Source organism: Oncorhynchus tshawytscha, linkage group LG17, assembly GCF_018296145.1.
Source record: "Oncorhynchus tshawytscha isolate Ot180627B linkage group LG17, Otsh_v2.0, whole genome shotgun sequence".
NCBI classification, from domain to species: domain Eukaryota; kingdom Metazoa; phylum Chordata; class Actinopteri; order Salmoniformes; family Salmonidae; genus Oncorhynchus; species Oncorhynchus tshawytscha.
Window position 1 is genome coordinate 8,743,719 of NC_056445.1, and position 20,975 is coordinate 8,764,693.

At 44.9% G+C, this 20,975-nt stretch overlaps 1 protein-coding gene across 6 annotated transcripts; it reads right to left on the minus strand.

The window, feature by feature from the left end:
- On the minus strand, nucleotides 1–20,706 carry LOC112216800 (regulator of nonsense transcripts 2-like). Of its 6 annotated transcripts, none has more exons than XM_042300078.1 (24): nucleotides 20,619–20,706; nucleotides 19,362–19,730; nucleotides 18,439–19,218; nucleotides 18,084–18,244; nucleotides 17,695–17,883; nucleotides 17,445–17,600; nucleotides 17,177–17,260; nucleotides 16,861–16,964; nucleotides 16,618–16,703; nucleotides 16,220–16,328; nucleotides 15,955–16,068; nucleotides 13,382–13,498; nucleotides 12,679–12,864; nucleotides 11,063–11,266; nucleotides 10,375–10,650; nucleotides 10,011–10,194; nucleotides 6,752–6,912; nucleotides 6,252–6,356; nucleotides 6,084–6,182; nucleotides 5,805–5,978; nucleotides 4,679–4,820; nucleotides 3,024–3,144; nucleotides 1,686–1,733; nucleotides 1–1,523 (listed from the first exon to the last, which is right to left on the minus strand). In XM_042300078.1, the coding sequence occupies exons 2-23, from the start codon at nucleotides 19,727–19,729 to the stop codon at nucleotides 1,727–1,729; spliced, it is 3,927 nt and encodes a 1,308-aa protein (XP_042156012.1). In that variant the 5' UTR covers nucleotide 19,730; nucleotides 20,619–20,706; the 3' UTR covers nucleotides 1–1,523; nucleotides 1,686–1,726. The 6 variants fall into 6 exon arrangements, with proteins under 6 accessions (XP_042156012.1, XP_042156011.1, XP_042156010.1 ...); XM_042300077.1 differs by having other exon boundaries at nucleotides 1–1,526; XM_042300076.1 differs by lacking the exons at nucleotides 1–1,523; nucleotides 1,686–1,733 and adding an exon at nucleotides 2,483–2,822 and having other exon boundaries at nucleotides 17,457–17,600.
- Between the last annotated feature and the right edge of the window lie 269 nt (nucleotides 20,707–20,975).

Genomic DNA, 20,975 nt, shown 5'->3' on the forward strand with positions numbered 1-20,975 from the left:
GTGAGTCACAAATGGACACTTTTACTGAAACAGGCAGAAATTGGCTTACAGAGCTGGTGCAGAAAGGCCCATGCAGTAGAGTACAGATTATCTATCTATAGATTCAACAGACAGAAATAATCAAACAGAAGTTATCATCACTGAGTAGGACTCAGGAGGCAAGAGCACAGATAAGTATCTTATCCATTTGTCAAAAACTACAATACGGCACACAAATTCCAAATCAACAACCTGTATATCACCCCAAAAAAGTATAGATTTTTCATGAAAATAAAGGAAACATCTAGAAAGCCAAAATGCTGAAAAAATAAAGAATATGTATTATATTCATCACTTATATTTTATTTCTGATGATGAAACGCTGGTCAGTCAACACTGGTCTCGTACCCGCCTCCGGGTCAGGGTCGTCACTGTGACAAGGTGTTCCATTTCCAACAGGGTTAGGAGGAGCAAACCATCTCTATGGTACAGATGCAGGATCTTAATCTGATCACCCTGTTGCAGGAGAACTGTTGCTGCAATGCAGGACATTTTAAAACTTTTAGTGTATGAGGTTTAAAAAGGCTTCTGAAGTTTGTAATTTCCACTTAGAAATTTCAGACTTGATTTTCCCTTACAAAAATGTATCAACAATGTACCCTACAAAAATATCCACTAATCATAATCCACATAATAATTCACATTTCCTATTGCTGCAGGATTATTGTCCTGCTGTAGCAAACTGGCTCAAATTAAGATCCTACGTCTATCTGCAACCCTTCCTCACACACAAGCAACCACGCCTTTCTGTACATAATTTTGTCCTCCTTGTTCCCTTGTTTATCAAGTCATTTAGTAGTGGTGACCCGTCTGTGCTCCCTCTCCTCCTCCTCCATACCCCTCTCGAAGCTGCCTTTGAACAGTGTGTGATTTAGCTAGATAAAGAGGTAAAAAGACTGAATGACAGATCTGTTCCTAGTAAGAGAAGCACAGTCCATCTCCAAAGACGGCCCACCCTCACCCGTCCCCTTTGCTTTCACACACATTCTGTCCCTTCTCCTCCTCTTGTGAGCCCTTGTACACCATATCCTCATCCGGCACGGGAGCGAAGAGAAGACAACTGTGGTCCCTTGTCCTGCTGCCTAGCTGTCCGCGCGTCTGTTTGTCTGCGTCCACGTCTGTCTGTCCGTACATACGTCCGTCCGTCAGCTGGTCAGTCGCTCTTTCATTCATCTTTTGGTTCATTCTCTTGTTGAGACGGGGTGGGTGTTTGTGCTGCTGTGCTGGTGTCGTCCCGGGCGACGCACAGAAAGGAAGGGGTGTTCTCTGGAACGCCTTAGCTGGATGAAGGGGGTGCGCCTCTCTTCCCCACTCCTCGTTGATGCCCTTTCACTTCGTCCGGCGGCGGGGTTAGGTGTGGGAGTCTGCGCTTGCGTCAGTGGGCGGCTGGCGGACTCACTCCCTGCTCAGGCGAGACCGATGGTCCGCTCGCCCTCTCTCGCTCTCTCATTCGCTCGCTCCCTCAGCTAGACTCCAATCAGCGTCTCCTAGGGGACAGAGCAGGGCTTTTACTGCAGTAGCTGTCTTCCAGAACACTCACTGTAATATTTATCCCCTCCTCAAATCCCCATCCCCCCCCCTTTTCTCCACCCATCCCTCCCTCAACCTCCTACCCCAATATCCATCCCCGTTCACTCCTTCAGTACCATCATTACTGCAGCTCCTTCCATCCATAGGTTGCGATGGTCTAGCGTCTGTTCGTAAGAAAATGGAATTGTGAGTGACAATCCAAAACAAAGTTTTGTTATTCATCAAAAACATCATTGTGTACTTTGCCATCAGTATCATTTCCTTCCAGTTCTCTGCCTGTGACTGGAACAAATTGCAAAAATCATTGAAGTTGGAGACTTTTATCTCCCTCACCAACTTTAAACATCTGCTATCTGAGCAACTAACCGATCGCTGCAGCTGTACATAGTCCATCGGTAAATAGCCCACCCAATTTACCTACCTCATCCCCATACTGTTTTTATTTATTTACTTTTCTGCTCTTTTGCACACCAGTATCTCTACCTGCACAAGACCATCTGATCATTTATCACTCCAGTGTTAATCTGCAAAATTGTAATTATTCGCCTACCTCCTCATGCCTTTTGCACACAATGTATATAGACTCCTTTTTTATTTTTTTCTACTGTGTTATTGACTTGTTTATTGTTTACTCCATGTGTAACTCTGTGTTGCTGTCTGTTCACACTGCTATGCTTTATCTTGGCCAGGTCGCAGTTGTAAATGAGAACTTGTTCTCAACTAGCCTACCTGGTTAAATAAAGGTGAAATAAAAAATAAATAAGCATCTGTCAAATGTATGTTAGGTATGAATATGATGCGTGATGTTGCCCCGGATCTAAAGACCTCCTTTCTGAATTCTTTATAGTCACTTTTCCAAGACAAATATGAGGAGGACAAAGAACCACAAACTATTTTTGTTCTGATGAAAATAGAAAGTTCATGCAATCTTTATTTCCAAAAATAGAAAGCAATCTTTACAGCATTTAAGATATAATTTCTTTCACAAAAATAAAAGGGGGACAAATCTGTCTCTGATCAGAGTACTCATACGCCAACAAAATATGGTTTGACAGTTGGGAGACATTAAAACCCTTTCCCGTCTTAACATAAGCAGGCCTGAGTGCAGAGTCTGTCAGTAGCGTGTCCGGCTGAGCTGGCTGGCCCTATCCTCCTGGCCCTCATATCTGTCCTTTCATTCGTGTTTCTCTTGCCTCTCTTGTCTGTCACGCTTTTCGTGCCTTTCAATTCTCTCCTGCTTTGTTTCCTGCTTTCTGTTCAGGTGCAGAGAACAAGGAGGGAGAGTCAGTAAGTTGACAAGCGCCACGTCCTTCGACAGGATCCCATTCTAATGCCAACCCTATTTCTACCAGCATTTGGCTGGTGGTCTGCTGTTAATTCCTGTCCCTGGTGGTGTGTGTGTGTGTGTGTGTGAGAGAGAGTAGTCGGTAGGTAAGTTGAGGAGTGAGTCTCACCTTCCTCCGGTCTTGAAGATGAGGTCGGCGTTGGGTGCCCCTTTGGGGTGTTGGTAGCGTGGGCGCCGCTCCCGGTTGGTGTTGGCAGGAGCGGGCCGCTGGGCCAGAGACGCCATCATTTCTACATAATAACCAAGAAGGTTAACACAATGCTACACGAACCAAGAGAATTTAAGACAGTGCTACACAAACCAAGGCAACACAAACCAACAATGTTAACACCATGCTACACAAACCAACAAAGTGTAGGCATGTGGAATGTGGGTAGTACTCCTGCTACTTTCTCTCATCATCTCTCAAACACACTCCCCATTTCTTTCCCTAATGCATGCCTCATTCTCCATCTGTCCCTCTTCTTACTAGTACTTTTCAATCAAAAACACATATTTTGACCAATGTGTAAAATACTGCTGTGTAGACACTCCTCTACGAAAACCAATTGTCCAAGCCTGATGTCTCTTATCGTAACCCGTTCCAAAAGTTACGAGTTTTAACTCTTGTAGGATGGACAGAACTAAAACCAAGGGAGGTGCGAGAAGAAACGTGGGCAAAAGTCAGGACAATTGCATGGCGTCAAGCTGGGAGGATTCTGTGAAAGTATTAAGGCTCCTGCTCCTGACAGGCTCACTTTCCCATTGAACTCGTCATCTTTTTTTTCTTCTGTTATTTTAACCGCCAGGACATAAAACAATATAGGTAAGATGGATATCGGTTTTGAGACATGACACATAGTATTTTCATATTTAAGTATACGCATTTCATATTATACGCTTTTTCATTTAGAAGATTTCACACAAAAACAAGCGTATCTCTGGGAAATGTCAACGGAGCACTGAGCATATACCAAGCTTTTTATTTTCAAAGCCTTTTACATTTAATTCAGCTGGTGTCATGCTAATTTAGCTCTTTTGCAACCCGCAGAAACATGAAGCTGGTTGAGAGAATGCCAAGTGTGTAAAGTTGTCATCAAGGCAAAGGGTGGCTACTTTGAAGAATATAACATTTTAAATATGTTTAACACTTTTTTGGTTACTACATGATTCCACGTGTTATTTCATAGTTCTGATGTCTTCACTGTTATTCTACAATGTAGAAAATAGTCAAAATAAAGAAAAACTCTTGAATGAGTAGGTGTCCAAACTTTTGACTGGCAGTATGTATGCATCTGTATGTGTACATATAGAAATGGTGTGTATAGACAGTATATGAATAGAAAAGGTGTACAGCCGCAGTTATATCGGATGAGTCATGACTAGAATACAGTGTGTAAATATAAAGTTGGTAAAACAGTATGTAAACATTATTAAAGTGACCAGTGTTCAATGACTATGTACATAGGGCAGCAGTCTCTAAGGTTAAGGGTAAAGTACTGGGTGGTAGCCGGCTAGTAACAGTGATTAAGTATCAGGGCAGGGTGCTGGGCGGAGGCCGGCTAGTGGCGACTGTTTGTTTATTGTCGGCTGTATTAGGTTACGAAATCCGACATTTTGCATATAACGCCAGTGATATGTTCGAGAAAGACCATGCTGAATGATTCAGAACGAGAATAATTCTATTTGTCTTGGTGAAATGTATTTTATGACATAAGGAAGTTACATTTGGTCACCAAAGCGTGTTTTCACCCGCTCCGAGTGAGTGGACACCCTACATAATACCTTGGTAGTCCTCTTGCTCCTGTCTCTCGTTGATGTCCAGAGTGAGCTTCTTCATCCTCATCCTCTCCTCCTGCTCTGCCTGCTGCTGGTTGAAGTGGTTGGCAGCCAGGTGGGAAGATAAAGGCACGTTCAGGATCTTAAACTAGAAAACAAGAGACAAAACAGACACACATTCAAGATCTTCCACTGCAGTTAGGAGATCTGAAACAGGCACATGAAGGGTTGATAAGGAGCAAGAAGGACATCTCATGCTGTAGGCAGACAACGGGACCGGGGCTCAGTATTCACACTGCAGAAACATGCTCTCCTGGTTTACTATTCAACCTTTGACAGCGTTCCCTGGGATCCCTACTTTCCCTAAAACTTAAACGTGTTTCCAGGACGAAGGCCCAGGCAGCAGAGAAAGGGAGGGCCACTCTTATGGTGTGGAGCTGACAGAGGAATGCAGTGAACGTGTCTGACAGGGAGGGGTCCAGGTACGTCACATAGAGAAGCTGTGACGCTGACTAACACACACTGAACCCCTTTATTCTCACCTCAGGAAACACACTACAGGAGAGGATATTGTGTTTACCATGGGGGACTATGGAGACATGTCATTTATAATGCATGAAGTCATTTATATAGCTTAATTTTATATCAACAAAGACCGCCTGTAACCGGTACTGTTATTTGGTCAAAACGTAATGTTTACATAGCATTTGTAATCCGGTAAATGTAGTTGCTGGAGGTGTAGTGGACTGAGTTTAGTGAGCTCTACTTTAATGTCTTGATTTTCTGGGCAGAGACTGTGGACACACCCTGACCCTACTACAGTACAAGAGCTTGTCGTCTCTACCCCAAAACCTTACATTCCACCCGGACTGGGCCTAAATACACTGGGCACAAACACACACACACACACACACACACACACACACACACACACACACACACACACACACACACACACACACACACACACACACACACACACACAGTTAAGAGTCAATATCGCTGGGTCTGTCTGACAGTGCTGATTCTGTGGAGGGATCTAACTGAGCTCACAGCGAAGAAGACCTAAACAAGTTTGTGTGTGTGTGCATCCATACTCAGTGTGTGTGATCTTTACTGTGTGTGTGTGTACCTGCTGCTTGTTGCCCTTGCGTGTGAGCATGACAAACTGCATGGTGTCTGAGATGTCTGCGTCCCCCTCTCCAGAACAGACGGGTCCGCCAGGACCTTTCTTCAGCTGGCTCTTCAGCTGCAGGGGGATGGCCACGTCCAACTGGTGCACCTTCACTGCCTCCCCGCTCCGCTGCTACACACACACACACACACGCAGACACCACCCCTGTTAATACCCATTTATTTAACTAAAGTAGTACATACATAGTGAACTGAGAGAATAGGCGAGATACTGTACCTGCAGGTTCTCCAGCATCATCTTGTCCAGAGCCTGGATGAAGTCCTCATCCTCAGCACATGCCACATGCTTCAGACCGCCACCACGGATGGTCACCTCCTACAGGGCAAGACCGTCAGCAACACAATAACCTCTCTCCCCCTCCCTCCCTCCATGACATCTTCTTACATTGTTCTCCTCGTCTGTCTCGTTCTCCTTGTTGGAGTCGGTCAGATAGTCGGTGTTCTCCTCCTCCTCTTCCTCCCGCTCCTCTTCCTCATTCTCAGACCCTTCCTGGAACACACAGCGGGTTCTTAGATGGGGGGTTGATTGTGTGCTAGCTAAACCAGGAGAGCTAGGGAGGGGTAGGCCTGGCATGATAGAGTTGATTTATGAAGGAGGAACAAAGCATTACAGAAGGTTGACCCGTCATGCTTTTCTGTGGTGTCAACACATCACTCTAGACGCACAAGATGACCCACTTTCTTATACAGTATCCTGCTTAGGACTGGGCTTCTGTCCTCAGTTTGCCCCTACGAAACTAGGGGTGAGGGCCAAATGAATGAATAAATGGATGGACAGATGAGGGAATGAGTGAATGATCTAGTATCCACCTATTATGAGAGACTTGTGTCTTAGACGTGCAATGAATGGTCTGATGCCCATGAATAAAAGATTGACATAATCACTTCTTCCTCTGGCTCGTTCATCTCGCTCTCATTGCCAGACTGTTCCTCTGTGTCCGCCCCTCCCTCTTCGTCGTCATCATCGTCATCCTCGTCTAGAGCCTCGCCTTCGCTCCCCATGGCACTGGAGGGCCGGCCGTCCTTCTGCCCATCCATGGCCAGTCCTGCAGGGCACAAACGCATGCGCGCACACACACACACACACCTTTATTGGAACGGCGCAACGTCAGGTTGCGAGACTAAGTCTCGAAGCAAGAGATCAAGAGAAAACGCTAAACCATTTGCATAATAGTCATTGATTTACAGTCCTTGGAAACAAGCTCCTCATGAGCCACCGCTCCATGTTCTGAACAGGCTTTACCCTGGCTCTTTCCATAATAAATCAGATTATACACAAAGCATAGACATTCACCACAGATAATATCCTAAACTACTTGAAGTACGTCCAGGAGCGAGGACAGATTGACGCAAACGACAAGCCCGTTTAGAAACAGGAAGTGAAACTGCAGGAAAAGCAAGTCATTGCAAGAAATACAAGTCACTGTGATGTTCACGGTGAAACTAAAACAGGTGCTTCAACACCACGAATATAACTTCAGAAGCCTGACGAGCTGAGAGCAGTAGAGGAGCAGATAGGTGTGTCGTTAAGAGACGCTGCTAAGCAGTAGAACTTAGTTAAGCGGGGTTCAACACAGGCAGAGGAATGCCTTCATTGCCTTATCTTGGTTAAAGGATGAAAGGTGCAACAATGAGGCCACTGTACAGCCTGTGGCTTAGGTCACCCTCATCAATCACTCAGAACACACACAGTACAGACAGACGCGCACACACACGCACGCACAGGGTTTTCGAAAGTGTTCTCTCACATTCCATGTCAACACCTTGAAACCTTGAACAAATGCTCTGTGTGTGTTAATACAGCTGACTACTTGTTCTGTGAGTCAGGATATATTTGTATTTGTATTTATTATGGATCCCCATTAGCAAAGGCAGCAGCTACACTTCCTGGGTTCCAGCAAAATTAAGGCAGTTTATACAATTTTAAAAACATACAATACATTCACATCACACTGTGTGCCCTCGGGCCCCTACTCCACCACTACCACATATCTACAGTACTAAATCCATGTGTATGTATAGTGCGTATGTTATCCTGTGTGTGTACGCATGTGTCTGTGCCAATGTTTGTGTTGCTTCACAGCCCCCACATAAGGTGTTTTTTAAATCTGTTTTTAAAATCAAATTTTACTGTTTGCGTCAGTTACTTGATCTAGAATAAAGTTCCGTGTAGTACTGTGTGCCTCCCATAGTCTGTTCTGGACTTGGGGACTGTGAAGAGACCTCTTGTGGCATGTCTCGTGGGGTATGCATGGGTGTCCGAGCTGTGTGCCAGTAGTTTAGACAGACAGCATTCTCCCCATATTAGCTACTACCGCATCAATATGTTTTGACCATGACAGTTTACAATCTAGGGTTACTCCAAGCAGTTTAGTTATCTCGACTTGCTCAATTTCCACATTATTTATTACAAGATTTTGTTGAGGTTTAAGGTTTAGTGAGTGTTTTGTTCCAAATACAATGCTTTTAGTTTTAGAAATATTTAGGGCTAACTTATTCCTTGCTACCCACTAACTGCAGCAATTTGTTGAGTGTTGCAGTCATTTCAGTCACTGTAGTAGCAGATGTGTATTGTGTTGAGTCATCCGCATTCATAGACACTGGCTTTACTCAAGTCAGTGGCATGTCATTAGTAAAAAATTTAAAAAGCAAGGGGCCTAAACAGCTACCCTGGGGAATTCCTAATTCTATTATATTTGAGAGGCTTCCATTATTAAAGAACACCCTCTGTGTTTTGTAAGAAGTAGGAACTTGTTAAGGGAATTTTTATCTATAATGACTAATTATGTATACATTTCAATCAGGATGAATTAAAAGACTTATGTTACTGTAAATGTATGAATTTTCTCTGTTGCTCTCAGTATTGAATATAATGTAGTCAGGAGTTTAGTACAATGACGGTCTGTTCCTTTGTACAAATTAATGAACTATCTCCAGACTGTCTAGAATGCTAATCTACACTGACTGACCTTGGCTCTAGGCAAGGAGGGAAGGCTTGAGATCTATAGAGCCTTTCTACCAGTGTCAAGAAGAGACGGAACATTTAGAAAACGCTGACGTCATTTTCAGTTTATAACCTGTGGCAAAATGTGTATGAACTTAGTACTCTCTTGAATTAAACGCTGTTACCTGACTTTTAAGACCGGGGCTCTGTCCATTCTTATAAAATATAGGGTCTTACAAACCCTTCGAATGCATTGACAGAGTGTTTAATTTTGATTGGGAAATAAAACAGAGGAATTTAGAATTCCTTCAACAGAACTCTTTCTCCACATTATAGCAGGGGGTGTAAAGCCATAACACATACGTTTTTCCTGCAGCATACTATGATCGATAATGTCAAAAGCTGCACTGAAGTCTAACAAGAACAGCCCCCACAATCATTTTATCATCAGTTTCTCTCAGCCAATCATCAGTCATTTGTATAAGTGCTGTGCTTGTTGACTGTCCATTACACCTGCAAAAGGAATGCTTCCCTCTTCCTCCTCGAAGTCTCTCAGGGTATTTCATTATCTACATCCTGTCTGTCTCTTGATTGTGTTTTTATCTCTGTGCGTCTCTTTGCTCTCCATCAGATATTGATCAACTGTTCAGATAGCACTACAAATGAGCATTTCAGCTAAAGAAACACTTTCAGTATTGTGCCACATTAGAACAGCAGGTGCAATAGGGCAACGATATATTCACATATCATGTCATTGGGGTGTTACTCATATATTGATTAATATTCCCCTTACTTCAGAAAATATGTATTCGTCTTGACTTAAGAGTGAGTGTTTTTAAGTGGCAGTCTACAGCAGAGGCAGGTCTGACTGCTGTGTGTTTGTGTGTGAGAGGGCCAGGTATGTGTGTTATTATGAGGGAATTAGACCTGTCTGACAGACAGAGTGCCCAGAGCTGAAGCACCCTCCTACACACATGGGAATGTTGCTCAGCAGGGAGGACAGAGAGCAGGACTGGGCCAACCCATGGAGCTAGTTGCTACAGAAACACAAATACATTTCTGAGGCTTGCAGGCACACACACACACATCTGGGGGACTGACGTATGACAAAGATCTTTAACAACCTTGTTGTCGTGTGTGTACATGTGTGTGTGCCCTTATGCATGCGTTCCTGTGTGTCAATCTCTCTCGGTCTCTTACCCAGTTTAACGAGGAACTCCCTCTCCAGCTCGGTGACCTGTCGTGCGGAGTCTTCCAGGGAGATGCAGAGCCTCATCTTTGGTCGGAGCAGCTCCAGGGTGTCACTGATCATGTAGTCAATATCGATGGGGAACTGGTGCTCTGCACTCCACACCTCCACACTCTTCTTCCACCAGATATACCTCTGGAGGACAGACAACACCACATCAGAGTTTAGGGACAGTCTTGTAATAAATTAATGTAATTGACATTATGTCACAACAGTATTAAAATGCTTCTTGAAAGGAAAGAAAGAGCAAGAGAGCGAGAGACAGAGGCTGAGAGGAGTGAAATAAGGAGAGGTCAAACGGTCTAACCGACTGACCTGGAAGTAGATGAGGAAGCAGTCCAGCTTCCTCTTGCTGGAGCCGCGGTCAAAGTACTGTCCGCAGGTGTCCAGCAGGGTGCAGACCATGCGAATGCGGAACAGGTGCTCGGGGGGGTCCAGGGGGCTGGGGCCGCCATCCGGGTTCACCCCGAACGAGATGAAGGAGAAGAGGGTGCGGAAGATGACCGCTGACTCCACCATGCGGTAGTTGTAGAGCTCCCCCAGAAACTTGGCACTGCTGATCCGACGCTGGTTGAACTTGGGCTGGTTCACCTGCAAAGGAGAGGAGGAGAAAAGGGGGTGAGATGGATAGACAGAGAGGAGAGTGAGAGAGAAAGCAGGTGAGATGGAATGTCAGAGAGGTTTTGAAGTTGAGTGCCTCCGTGCTCTGAAACACCATAAATATGAAGCCCCAGGAAGACCTTACCCACAAGAACCTAACATGCAGCCTGTTCACACGGTACACAACATGTAGCCTCAACAATCAATCATTCAAGTCATAAGAAACGTACCATCAATTTCTCTTGCTAGGGCTCTTCACATGGCCCTAACATCCAGGAATGAACTCTTGAATCTGGGTCTGACTCCAACAAGATCCCCTTCCCCGGTCCTCACCTCCAATCCCAGAAACAGCTCACCACCCTGGGCTTGCCTTCCCCTTCCCACCCCCTCCCATGGTGCTCACCTCCATTCCCAGGCGGATGTCCTCTAGGACCCCGTCCACCACGTGGATGCCCACGTCCTCCTGGTAGGCCACAAGGCCGGCCAGCAGGTTGGCCACACAGTGGATGCTGTTGTACTTGACGTTCCAGATGTTGACCATGCAGCAGATCAGGTAGCCTTTAGACTCTGGGTCCTGCCAGGGGAGTTTACGCATCTGCCTCAACACCTAGGGGAGGGAGGAGAGAAGAGGACGGAAACGAGGGAGACAAGGAAGCGGAGAACAAGAAGGTAAGATGATAATTGGCAGGTGTTTGTGATACAAAACCACAACAGAAGTATGTTAAAGAAATTCCAGACTAATCGGGTGGGGGGAAATCACACCACTTTTTCCCCTCATATCTCTCAATAGTGTGAATGATGAATATGCATAAGCCAGTGACTGTATAAATGAGGCACCATGAACGAACACTTGCACTTTACTTTTTCCCTCCCTTACTAGTTTCAAGTTTTATTAGTCGTATGTACGGCATACGCATGGCTACTTGTTGCAGGTTACTTCTCGAAAATGCAAGAAGAATAAGAAATAACAAACATAAAGTAAATGGCTGTAGAATAGAATACATTTTAGCATAAGTATAATTCAAGAAGTCACCATTTATTGTTCAATATTTACATGTATATTGGGGAAGGGGAGGATGGGTGGCAAGTGTATAAATAGAGCAGTATAATACGAGTCTGAAAGCAGCACCTTCCTAATATTGAGTTACACCCCCTTTTGGCCTCAAAGCAGCCTCAATTTGTCACGGCATGGACTCTACAAAGTATCGAGAGCATTTCACAGAAGGTTTAATATTTTTATTTTTTACCCTCTTTTTCGTGATATCCAATTATGATCTTGTCTTATCGCTGCAACTCCCCAATGGGCTTGGGAGAGACGATAGTCAAGTCATGTGTCCTCCGAAACACGACCCGCCAAACCACGCTCATTAACACCCACCCGCTTAACCCGGAAGCCAGCTGCACCAACGTGTTGGAGGAAACACCGTTCAACTGACGACCAAAGTCAGCCTGCAGGCGCCCGGCCCACCACAAGGAGTCACTAGAGCGCGATAAGCCAAGTAAAGCCACCCCGGCCAAACCCTCCCCCAACCCGGATGACGCTGGGCCAATTGTGCGCCGCCCTATGGGACTCCCGGTCATTCAGGATTATCCGTAACCATGGTAGCATCCACATGAATGTAGAAGTGTTTAGAAACACATTCTATTCTTATTTACAATAAAAATGACTCCAAAATGACACAATAAATGATTGACCATTAATTTCTATTTGGCACAAAATAATCTGAAACACAGCAGATGCATCCAACAAGTTTGTACAGTCATTGTGTGCTAGGAATATGGGATCAAATACTTTTGACTATTTTAATACACATAGTGAATTTGACCCAATACCTTTGGTCCCCTAAAATGAAGGGACTATGTACAAACTGCTGACATTTCTAAACGGTTCACCCGATATGGATCAAAATACCCTCAAATTATAGCCGACAGTCTGCACTTTAACCTCAAAGCTTTTGGAGCTCATTGTATCTTAAGATGAATGCACTAACTCTAACTCAAATGTAATAATCTTCATACCTTCTCCGTGGTGACCTTGGAGAGGTCCTTGTAGAGCAGTTTGCGGATGTACTCCTGCAGCGGGGGCCTCTTCTTCCTGACAGTCTTCTCCATGGGCGGGGGGTTGCAGTAGTAGTAGGCATTCTCCACCATGGTCACGTAGCGAGCATCCAGGTGCTGCGCCTGCTTCTTACGCATCATTTGCTCCTGAGACACGCAAACATACAAAAACAAGTGAGTCATTCAATATAGCCCAGAACACAGCTAAAAGCTCTCAAAAAGGCGTGTGGTCTTATTATCTTGCCAAACGTAAGCTAGAAAATATGGCAGCTGTGCATGCGACATGAATAACCTCATCCAAAAGCAATTTAGGGACAATAAAGCTGGATTAATAGAGCTCTATAAACCAGATTTAACCCCGGATTTTGGCACCAGTTAGGGAGGCCAAAGCAGGTCTCTCTCCGGGACTCTGGATGCACTCCACAACCTTAGGGGAATTCCAGTACAGTGTTCGATAGGTGTGTGCGTGTTTGCTTGTACATTCGTGGAGGCTGCCGAGGGGAGAACGGATCATAATAACGGCCGGAAGGGAGCAAATGGAACGGCATCAAACACCTGGATTTGAAAAACAATCCACCTGTTCCGCTCCAGTCATTACCACGAGCCCGTTCTCCCCAATTGAGGTCCCAGCAACCTCCTGTGTTGTATGCGTGTGCGTGTGTACCAGAAGGACGCTGGTCCGGAGGTGGGAGTCGGGGGATCTGAAAAGGAAGCGTCCACTGGTCTCCAGCAGGGTGCAGGCCATCTCTATGTGGTGATGGGAGAAGTCTGACAGCAGCATCTGTAGAACACACACACAGTGATGATGACAGTGTAACACAATAATTGTAACAGTAATCACGTTTCCATCCACAGTTTTTATGCGAGTGAAGTCAAGTATTTTTTTTTTTATGGCGACAGTTGTGATGGAAACAGGAAGTGTCAATACAATTTCAGAAATGTCGACAAACAATTTGTCATTTTGTGTAGGTAAAACTAATTTATGTGAGAGTTGCAGTGAAAACTCCTTAATGCGCAAATATTGATATAATAAACCATCATGTTGATGTAGATTTGGAGTCACGAGATATGCTAAATTGTACCACCACTACGACATGGAAATGTACAAAGAGTTTATAGGCAGATGAAATAAGTTCTGATGAACTTCATGGTGGTTAAGTGATGGGTGGTGATGAGCTTCGAAGGTTTTATTTGAATGCTGGTGACATGATGATTGATGCATGGCTACCAATTATCAAATACAAATTATAAACTGAGTGGTTCGAGCCCTGAATGCTGATTGGCTGACAGCAGTGGTATTTCAGACCATATACCACAGGTATGACAAAACATGTATTTTTACTGCTCTAATTAAGTTGGTAACCAGTTTATAATAGCAAGGATGCATAGTGCCTGAGAACAGTCCTTTGGTATAATGGCCATATACAGTGGGGCAAAAAAGTATTTAGTCAGCCACCAATTGTGAAAGTTCTCCCACTTAAAAAGATGAGAGAGGCCTGTAAATTTACATCATAGGTACACTTCAACTATGACAGACAAAAATCCAGAAAATCCCTTTATTTAACCAGGCAAGTCAGTTAAGAACACATTCTTATTTTCAATGACGGCCTGGGAACAGTGGGTTAACTGCCTGTTCAAGGGCAGAACGACAGATTTGTACCTTGTCAGCTCGGGGATTTGAACTCACAACCTTCCGGTTACTAGTCCAACACTCTAACCACTAGGCTACCCTGCCACCCCAGACAGAGGTCAAACGTTTTCTCTAAAGGTTTTCACACACTGTTGTTGGTATTTTGGCCCATTCCTCCATGCAGATCTCCTCTAGAGCAGTGATGTTTTGGGGCTGTTGCTGGGCAACACAGACTTTCAACTCCCTCCAAAGATTTTCTATGGGGTTGAGATCTGGAGACTGGCTAGGCCACTCCAGGACCTTGAAATGCTTCTTACGAAGCCACTCCTTCATTGCCCGGGCGGTGTGTTTGGGATCATTGTCATGCTGAAAGACCCAGCCACGTTTCTTCAATGCTCTTGCTGATGGAAGGAGGTTTTCAATCAAAATCTCACGATACATGGCCCCATTCATTCTTTCCTTTACACGGATCAGTCGTCCTGGTCCCTTTGCAGAAAAACAGCTCCAAAGCATGATGTTTCCACCCCCATGCTTCACAGTAGGTATGGTGTTCTTTGGATGCAACTCAGCATTATTTGTCCTCCAAACACGACGAGTTGAGTTTTTACCAAAAAGTTATATTTTGGTTTCATCTGACCATATGACATTCTCCCAATCTTCTTCTGGATCATCCAAATGCTCTCTAACAAACTTCAGACGGGCCTGGACATGTACTGGCTTAAGCAGGGGGACACGTCTGGCACTGCAGGATTTGAGTCCCTGGCGGCGTAGTGATTTCTTCAAACCAAGCTGCTTACCTATTACAGATTCAGTCTTACCAGCCTGGTGCAGGTCTACAATTTTGTTTCTGGTGTCCTTTGACAGCTCTTTGGTCCTGGCCATAGTGGAGTTTGGAGTGTGACTGTTTGAGGTTGTGGATAGGTGTCTTTTATATTGATAACAAGTTCAAACAGGTGCCATTAATACAGGTAACGAGTGGAGGACAGAGGAGCCTCTTAAAGAAGAAGTTACAGGTCTGTGAGAGCCAGAAATCTTGCTTGTTTGTAGGTGACCAAATACTTATTTTCCACCATAATTTGCAAATAAATTCATTAAAAAATCCTACAATGTGATTTTCTGGATTTTTTTCTCTCATTTTGTCTGTCATAGTTGAAGTGTACCTATGATGTAAATTACAGGCCTCTCTCATCTTTTTAAGTGGGAGAACTTGCAATTGGTGGCTGACTAAATACTTTTTTGCCCCACTGTACCACACCTCCTCGTACTTTATTGCTTAATTATATTGCTCTTATCCATATCTCAGCATATAACTTATAACCTACCCTTGTCCACATTATCAGCAAACTTATCTAGAGAGCATGTGCCAAAACCAGATTGGGCAAGTTACCTATTTATAGCAACAGTTTGTGACAAAACTATTGGTAGAGGTAAAAATGAAATGGAAACATTGAACTACTGCTTTTTATTTGGTACATGAAAATGGTGTGAAAATGTGAATATTGTTTTCATGCAGATTTTAGAAGAGTTGCATGAATATCTGTCGCCAATTGGATGGAAACCTAGCTAATGATAGCACAGCTTCCTGGTGAGAGAGATGCACACCCTACCTTCAGACAATGCAGAGTGTCTGTTTTTGAGAACAACTTGAACTTGGCCAGCTCCCCGATAAACCTCACAGTTTTATTTTTTGTTTCGATGTTGATCTGGTCCTTCTTCCGGATCTACAAGGAAACACAACAAGCATTGTGTATTGAAAACTCTTTCAAAACGGTTTGTCTCCTTCAGTATAGGTCCTATTAGAGAGACAGTGGTTCTGTATGAAAGACACAACGAGGAAGGTGTTAGTAGCTGAGGTAAAGTCTTGGGACCTACGTGAAACCTGAAGTCTCCTTTGAGTATGGAGCACAGGTCATCGGCCACATCTGACATGCAGGGGTGAAGGGTGGCCACCAGACGGGAGTAAAAGGGCAGCAGATCCAACCTGGACGAACACAATACAACCATGAGCTTTACAATAGCATAAGTACCATTAACTTCCTTTATGCCATTTCAAATTAAATGAGGAGCAACAGCACCACCTAGTGGGGAAAAGGGAGAGGGGGAAAAAACACTTATTCCCACACAAATCAATACATGATCAAATCCTTCCAAATGAACTATCTGCGTGTGCATGCGTGGGTGCTTTGTCAGGGAACGGTGAAGAGAGTCCGGACCAGCTTCCTGATCAAATCCTTCCAAATTTACTATCTGCTTTATGGTGTGTGTGGTACCTTTGTCTGGGAACGGTGAAGAGAGCTCGGACCAGCTTCCTCCTGTTTGACTTTGTGTTCATGTTCATGCAGAAATCCATGGCAGCCTGTGAACAAACACACCTACAGTCAGACTAATTCACTGCACAACTGTATACTTAGTACCATATTTCACTGTGAACCGTTGCCTTTGTGGCTAAACTCAAATTGTCAAGCTGGGAATACATCCTTCTGGTATGCTGAAGGTGTGTGTTCTCTCCTTGCCTTGTCTATGAGGTCTCTGTTGACACAGTTGGGAAGCTGCTGGATGAAGGCGTCCACAATGAGCTTCAGGTGGGACCCGGTGCTTGCCTCCTCATCCTCTTGTTCTTCATACAGAAACAGGGAGGACACAGTCAAACATGTATAGAGCAAAGTCATGCTCCAAATATCTCCTTAGCTAACTTAAGAGTCACTCACCGACAGAAACAGAAAGAGCAAAGCCATAGCATAGGTATAAGCCTAGGAACGGGGTTGATACATGTGGTATATTAGAAACCTTGTGAATGACTGTCTGGTTTCCACATGCTCAGCAACACACCTCTGTTTAGTTGATTGGCCCTGAGCACCCATGAGTGGGCCCTAGCTCTGTTTCCCTGACCTCTCTCATACCCTAACTTGATCCCTGGAAAAGACACACAAACACCAAGACACTGTCCATGACAATAACCAACATGGTTCCTTTATCCAGAGGTTGTAGATATTAGATTATTGCCGCCCTCTTGTTGTCTTTGCCAAATGGAAAGCTGGGTGTGCAAAGCGCTGGGTGGTGTGTGCTGCTTGGTGGCTGGTGGGTGGATAGAGAATACCTTCATCTTTACCTTGCTCGTCCAACAGTTTTTTGGCGAGCTCTGCCTCGTTCTCTGCCTCGTCAGGTCCATCCAGCTCCAGAGGGTCATCAGCGATGTCTAGAGCCTCGAGCTCCAACTCCAACTCCTCTGTGGTGGCCGCAGCATCTTTAGCCTCTGAGGAAAGGACACAGCAACAAGAGAAGGCTCAGTTAGACAGCGTGAGTGTCTGTGTGAGTCTGCATGCGTGCATATGTGTAGGTGGCTGCACCTTTAGCAGCAGCCTCCTCTTTGTCCTTGCACTTCTCGTTATCTTTGAACAGGATGGCAGGGACGAAGGCCTTCAGGTCCACCATGTTCTCGTAGAAGTTCCTGGCATCCTCGTCCTCCCAGATGCCCCCCTCCAGGTCATACTCCCCGGGCTTCCCAGGGGTGAAGATGTCAATGCCAGGGCCGTGCTCTATCACACAGAGAGGAGAGAAGATGGCTAGATACACACTGACACCAAAGACTGTAGGCTACATATAACCAACAGCAATAAAATATGATAACAATGTGGCTTTATAACACAAATCACCCAAAAGTACAACAAAAAGCTCAGTCTTTACATTGTCCCTATAACAAAGTAATAAACAGTAGACAAGGGTTGTTACTCTTTACCTTCCTGCACAGTCTTGTCCAGTGGAAGCTCTGGCATGTTCTCATCCAGAAAGTCAGCCAGAGACTGGGTGTTAGCCAGCAGCTTCTGGTAGGACGTGGCAAACTCCTCATGCTGCTTGTGCCTGTCCTCACTCAGCTCCCCTTTGGAGTGGAGGATACGCCTGGAGGGAGAAAAAACATGGAGCTGTCAGTATGTAGACTCAAACACATTTAGCATGTTACTCAAAATGGCAAATCGTCATGTACTGTGGCAGGAGTATACACTGAAATCAATAATACAAGAGAAGAAGTGAGATAGGTCATGTAGAAAAGTTCCTCCAAGTAAAGTTTCTCCAAGTAACCTTGGCCCCATCACCTGTTCTGCCTCTCAATGTTCTGCAGCTCGCGGTGGTCCTTCTTCAGGTGCTTGGTGAGCGAGGTGAAGTACTCCCTCAGAAGGTTCTGAAAGGGCTGCTGCTTTTCCGTGTTGATGATCTCACTGGGAGGGAAGGCCAGGCCAAACTTCTCCCGTGCAGCCTTCACCTTGCGAGGCACCAGGCCCGCAATGTCGTCCCCGCAGTGCTTACAGAAGCTGATGACCACTGACACATGCGTGTGTGTCTCGCGGTCCGTCCCGATGATGCTCTTCAGCTGCTCGTAGATGAGCGACAGGCCCTCCTTGTCGGTGAACAGGCCTACGATGGTGAGCTCTGCGATGAAGCGCAGGTCGGTGCGCAGCTTGCTCACGTTGGGTGCCTTCTCTTCCTTGCGCGCCTCAAAGTGCCTTTTCCAGGCCTGGAGGAGCAGTGGGGCGAATTCGGCGTAGCGCTGGTGGAAGAGGGAGCACAGGTGCACGGCGCAGCCCACGTCAGAGATCTTCAGCTTGGCCTCCACCACAGAGCCCACCGCCTCGCCGATGTACTTGCTGAGGTTGAGTGAGCCAAAGTCGTTGGAGAGGGCATCGCGCTGCTGTTCGGTGAGCGTGCGCAGCTTCTTGACGAAGGCTGTGTTCTTCTTCAAGCTGGAGTCAAGGCGGCTAAAGAAGGTTTCCTCGGGACGGCCCTCGTGGGCGTTCTGGTTGCGGACGCGAAGCTCCTTCCGGCACTGGTGGCGCTCCCAGGCTTCCTGGTGGAGCTGGTGGCCCTCCTCCTTCTCTCTGAAGTGGGAAGAAAGATGGAGAATCAAGTTAGCAGTTATCTGAATTCAAAAATACTGACCATACACAAAGTTCATGATGTTGAGAGCACCTACAGTAGAACATGATACATTATTATCGTGGTTCCTCCCCTGAGCTCTTACTTGAGTTGAGCTGCCTCCTCTTCACGCTGTCTCTTGGCCTCCTCCTCCTGAACTTTCCTCTCCTGCTCCTCCTGCTGCTTCTTCTCCTCTTCCTCCTTCTTCCTCTGCTCCTCCTCTGCCTTCTGTTTCTCCTCCTCTTTCCGTTTCCGCTCTTTTTCTTCCTTCTTTCTTTTGTCCTCCTCAAGCCGCCTCCTCTTTTCCTCTGCAGCCTTACCAATATCTTTCTTGCCACTCATCTTTGCCTCATCCTTCACTTTATCCCGGGAGGAGGCGGGCCGTCTATCAGCATCCCTGTCTTTCTCCTTGTTACTAAAGGAGCTCACCTCTTTCTCATCCATGTTTAATGATCTCTTGCCTTCAGCAGGCATTCTATAAAAACAAAAAAACAAACGTAGTCATTCTCATTAGCAGTGTTACACATATCAGAGCTAGGCAAGCCTAGTTAATAACATACACTTTGACTTAACGTTAATATTCGCTGATCATAACATTGGCTAATTCACATTGCTAGCTACACATGCATCACAAAATGTCGATAAAACAATACTAGCTGTGTTGTGACTGGTCGAGCCGCTAAAAGTTTTAGCCAGCCGTTGGTGAAAGCGTCATAAGATTAATTGTCAGTGATTGAACATTCCAATAGGTTAGCTAACTAGTTATTTTTCTAATATCCGCGAACTACCATATCTAACTAACGTTATATAGGTAACTTAACGTTATAAAATGCCTCCCCCCAACAAGTTGACTACCCTCCAATTAAATGTTTATCAACGTGCGTTATGAGCCTATTTTCTCTATTAAATCGCAGTTGTTTGATAGTGTTGTTAAGGTAACGTTAGCTATGTTGACATCGTCTTACCTACGACGCACGTATAGCTAGCCTAACATAGCATGCCAACTTGCTGAACACACAACAGTTAGGTGAGAACCGTTAGCTGTACAATTGCTAAATTACGACGATTACGTACAATGATTTTAGAACAATGAAATAACGTGTAAAAACATATGTTTTTTTACCACAAGTGTCGAGAAAACAGCACACACTAAGCCAACGTTACGTTGCTAACGTGTTAGCTAGCTAACTGTTGTTAGGCCGCTTCGGCTTGAGTAGAGGTAAACAAATGGCTTGGTAGCCCGCGAGCACTGAGATCGTCGATGTCAATCGTCTGCATAAACCAAACATAAGCGGCAATATATATATATTAGTAATCATTACATGTCGTTCATTATGGAATATAGTCTAAAACATATTATTACCTTCGATTTCTGTCAACATAAACATCAGACTTGTGTTAATAAGTAAAAATGATTTCCTTGTGCGGGAAAGGACCCCTTTGATTAGGCACCAAACATTCTGCCTGAAAGGACATGTAGGACTAATCTTCTTTGTTTATTGAATCGATATGCAGATCGAATATCTTTAAAGTATTTTTTAAGGAATATTTTATCAATAGATAATAGTTTACCTACACAAATTATATAATTGAGTTATGTATTCATTAATTCAGACAGGCAACGTCGCAGATGACATTAGGGAGTGTGTCTCTGTTGTGTCTGCTGGAGCAACAGTTGCAGCCGAGAGTCCAGTCAATTATGTATATATACACACACACA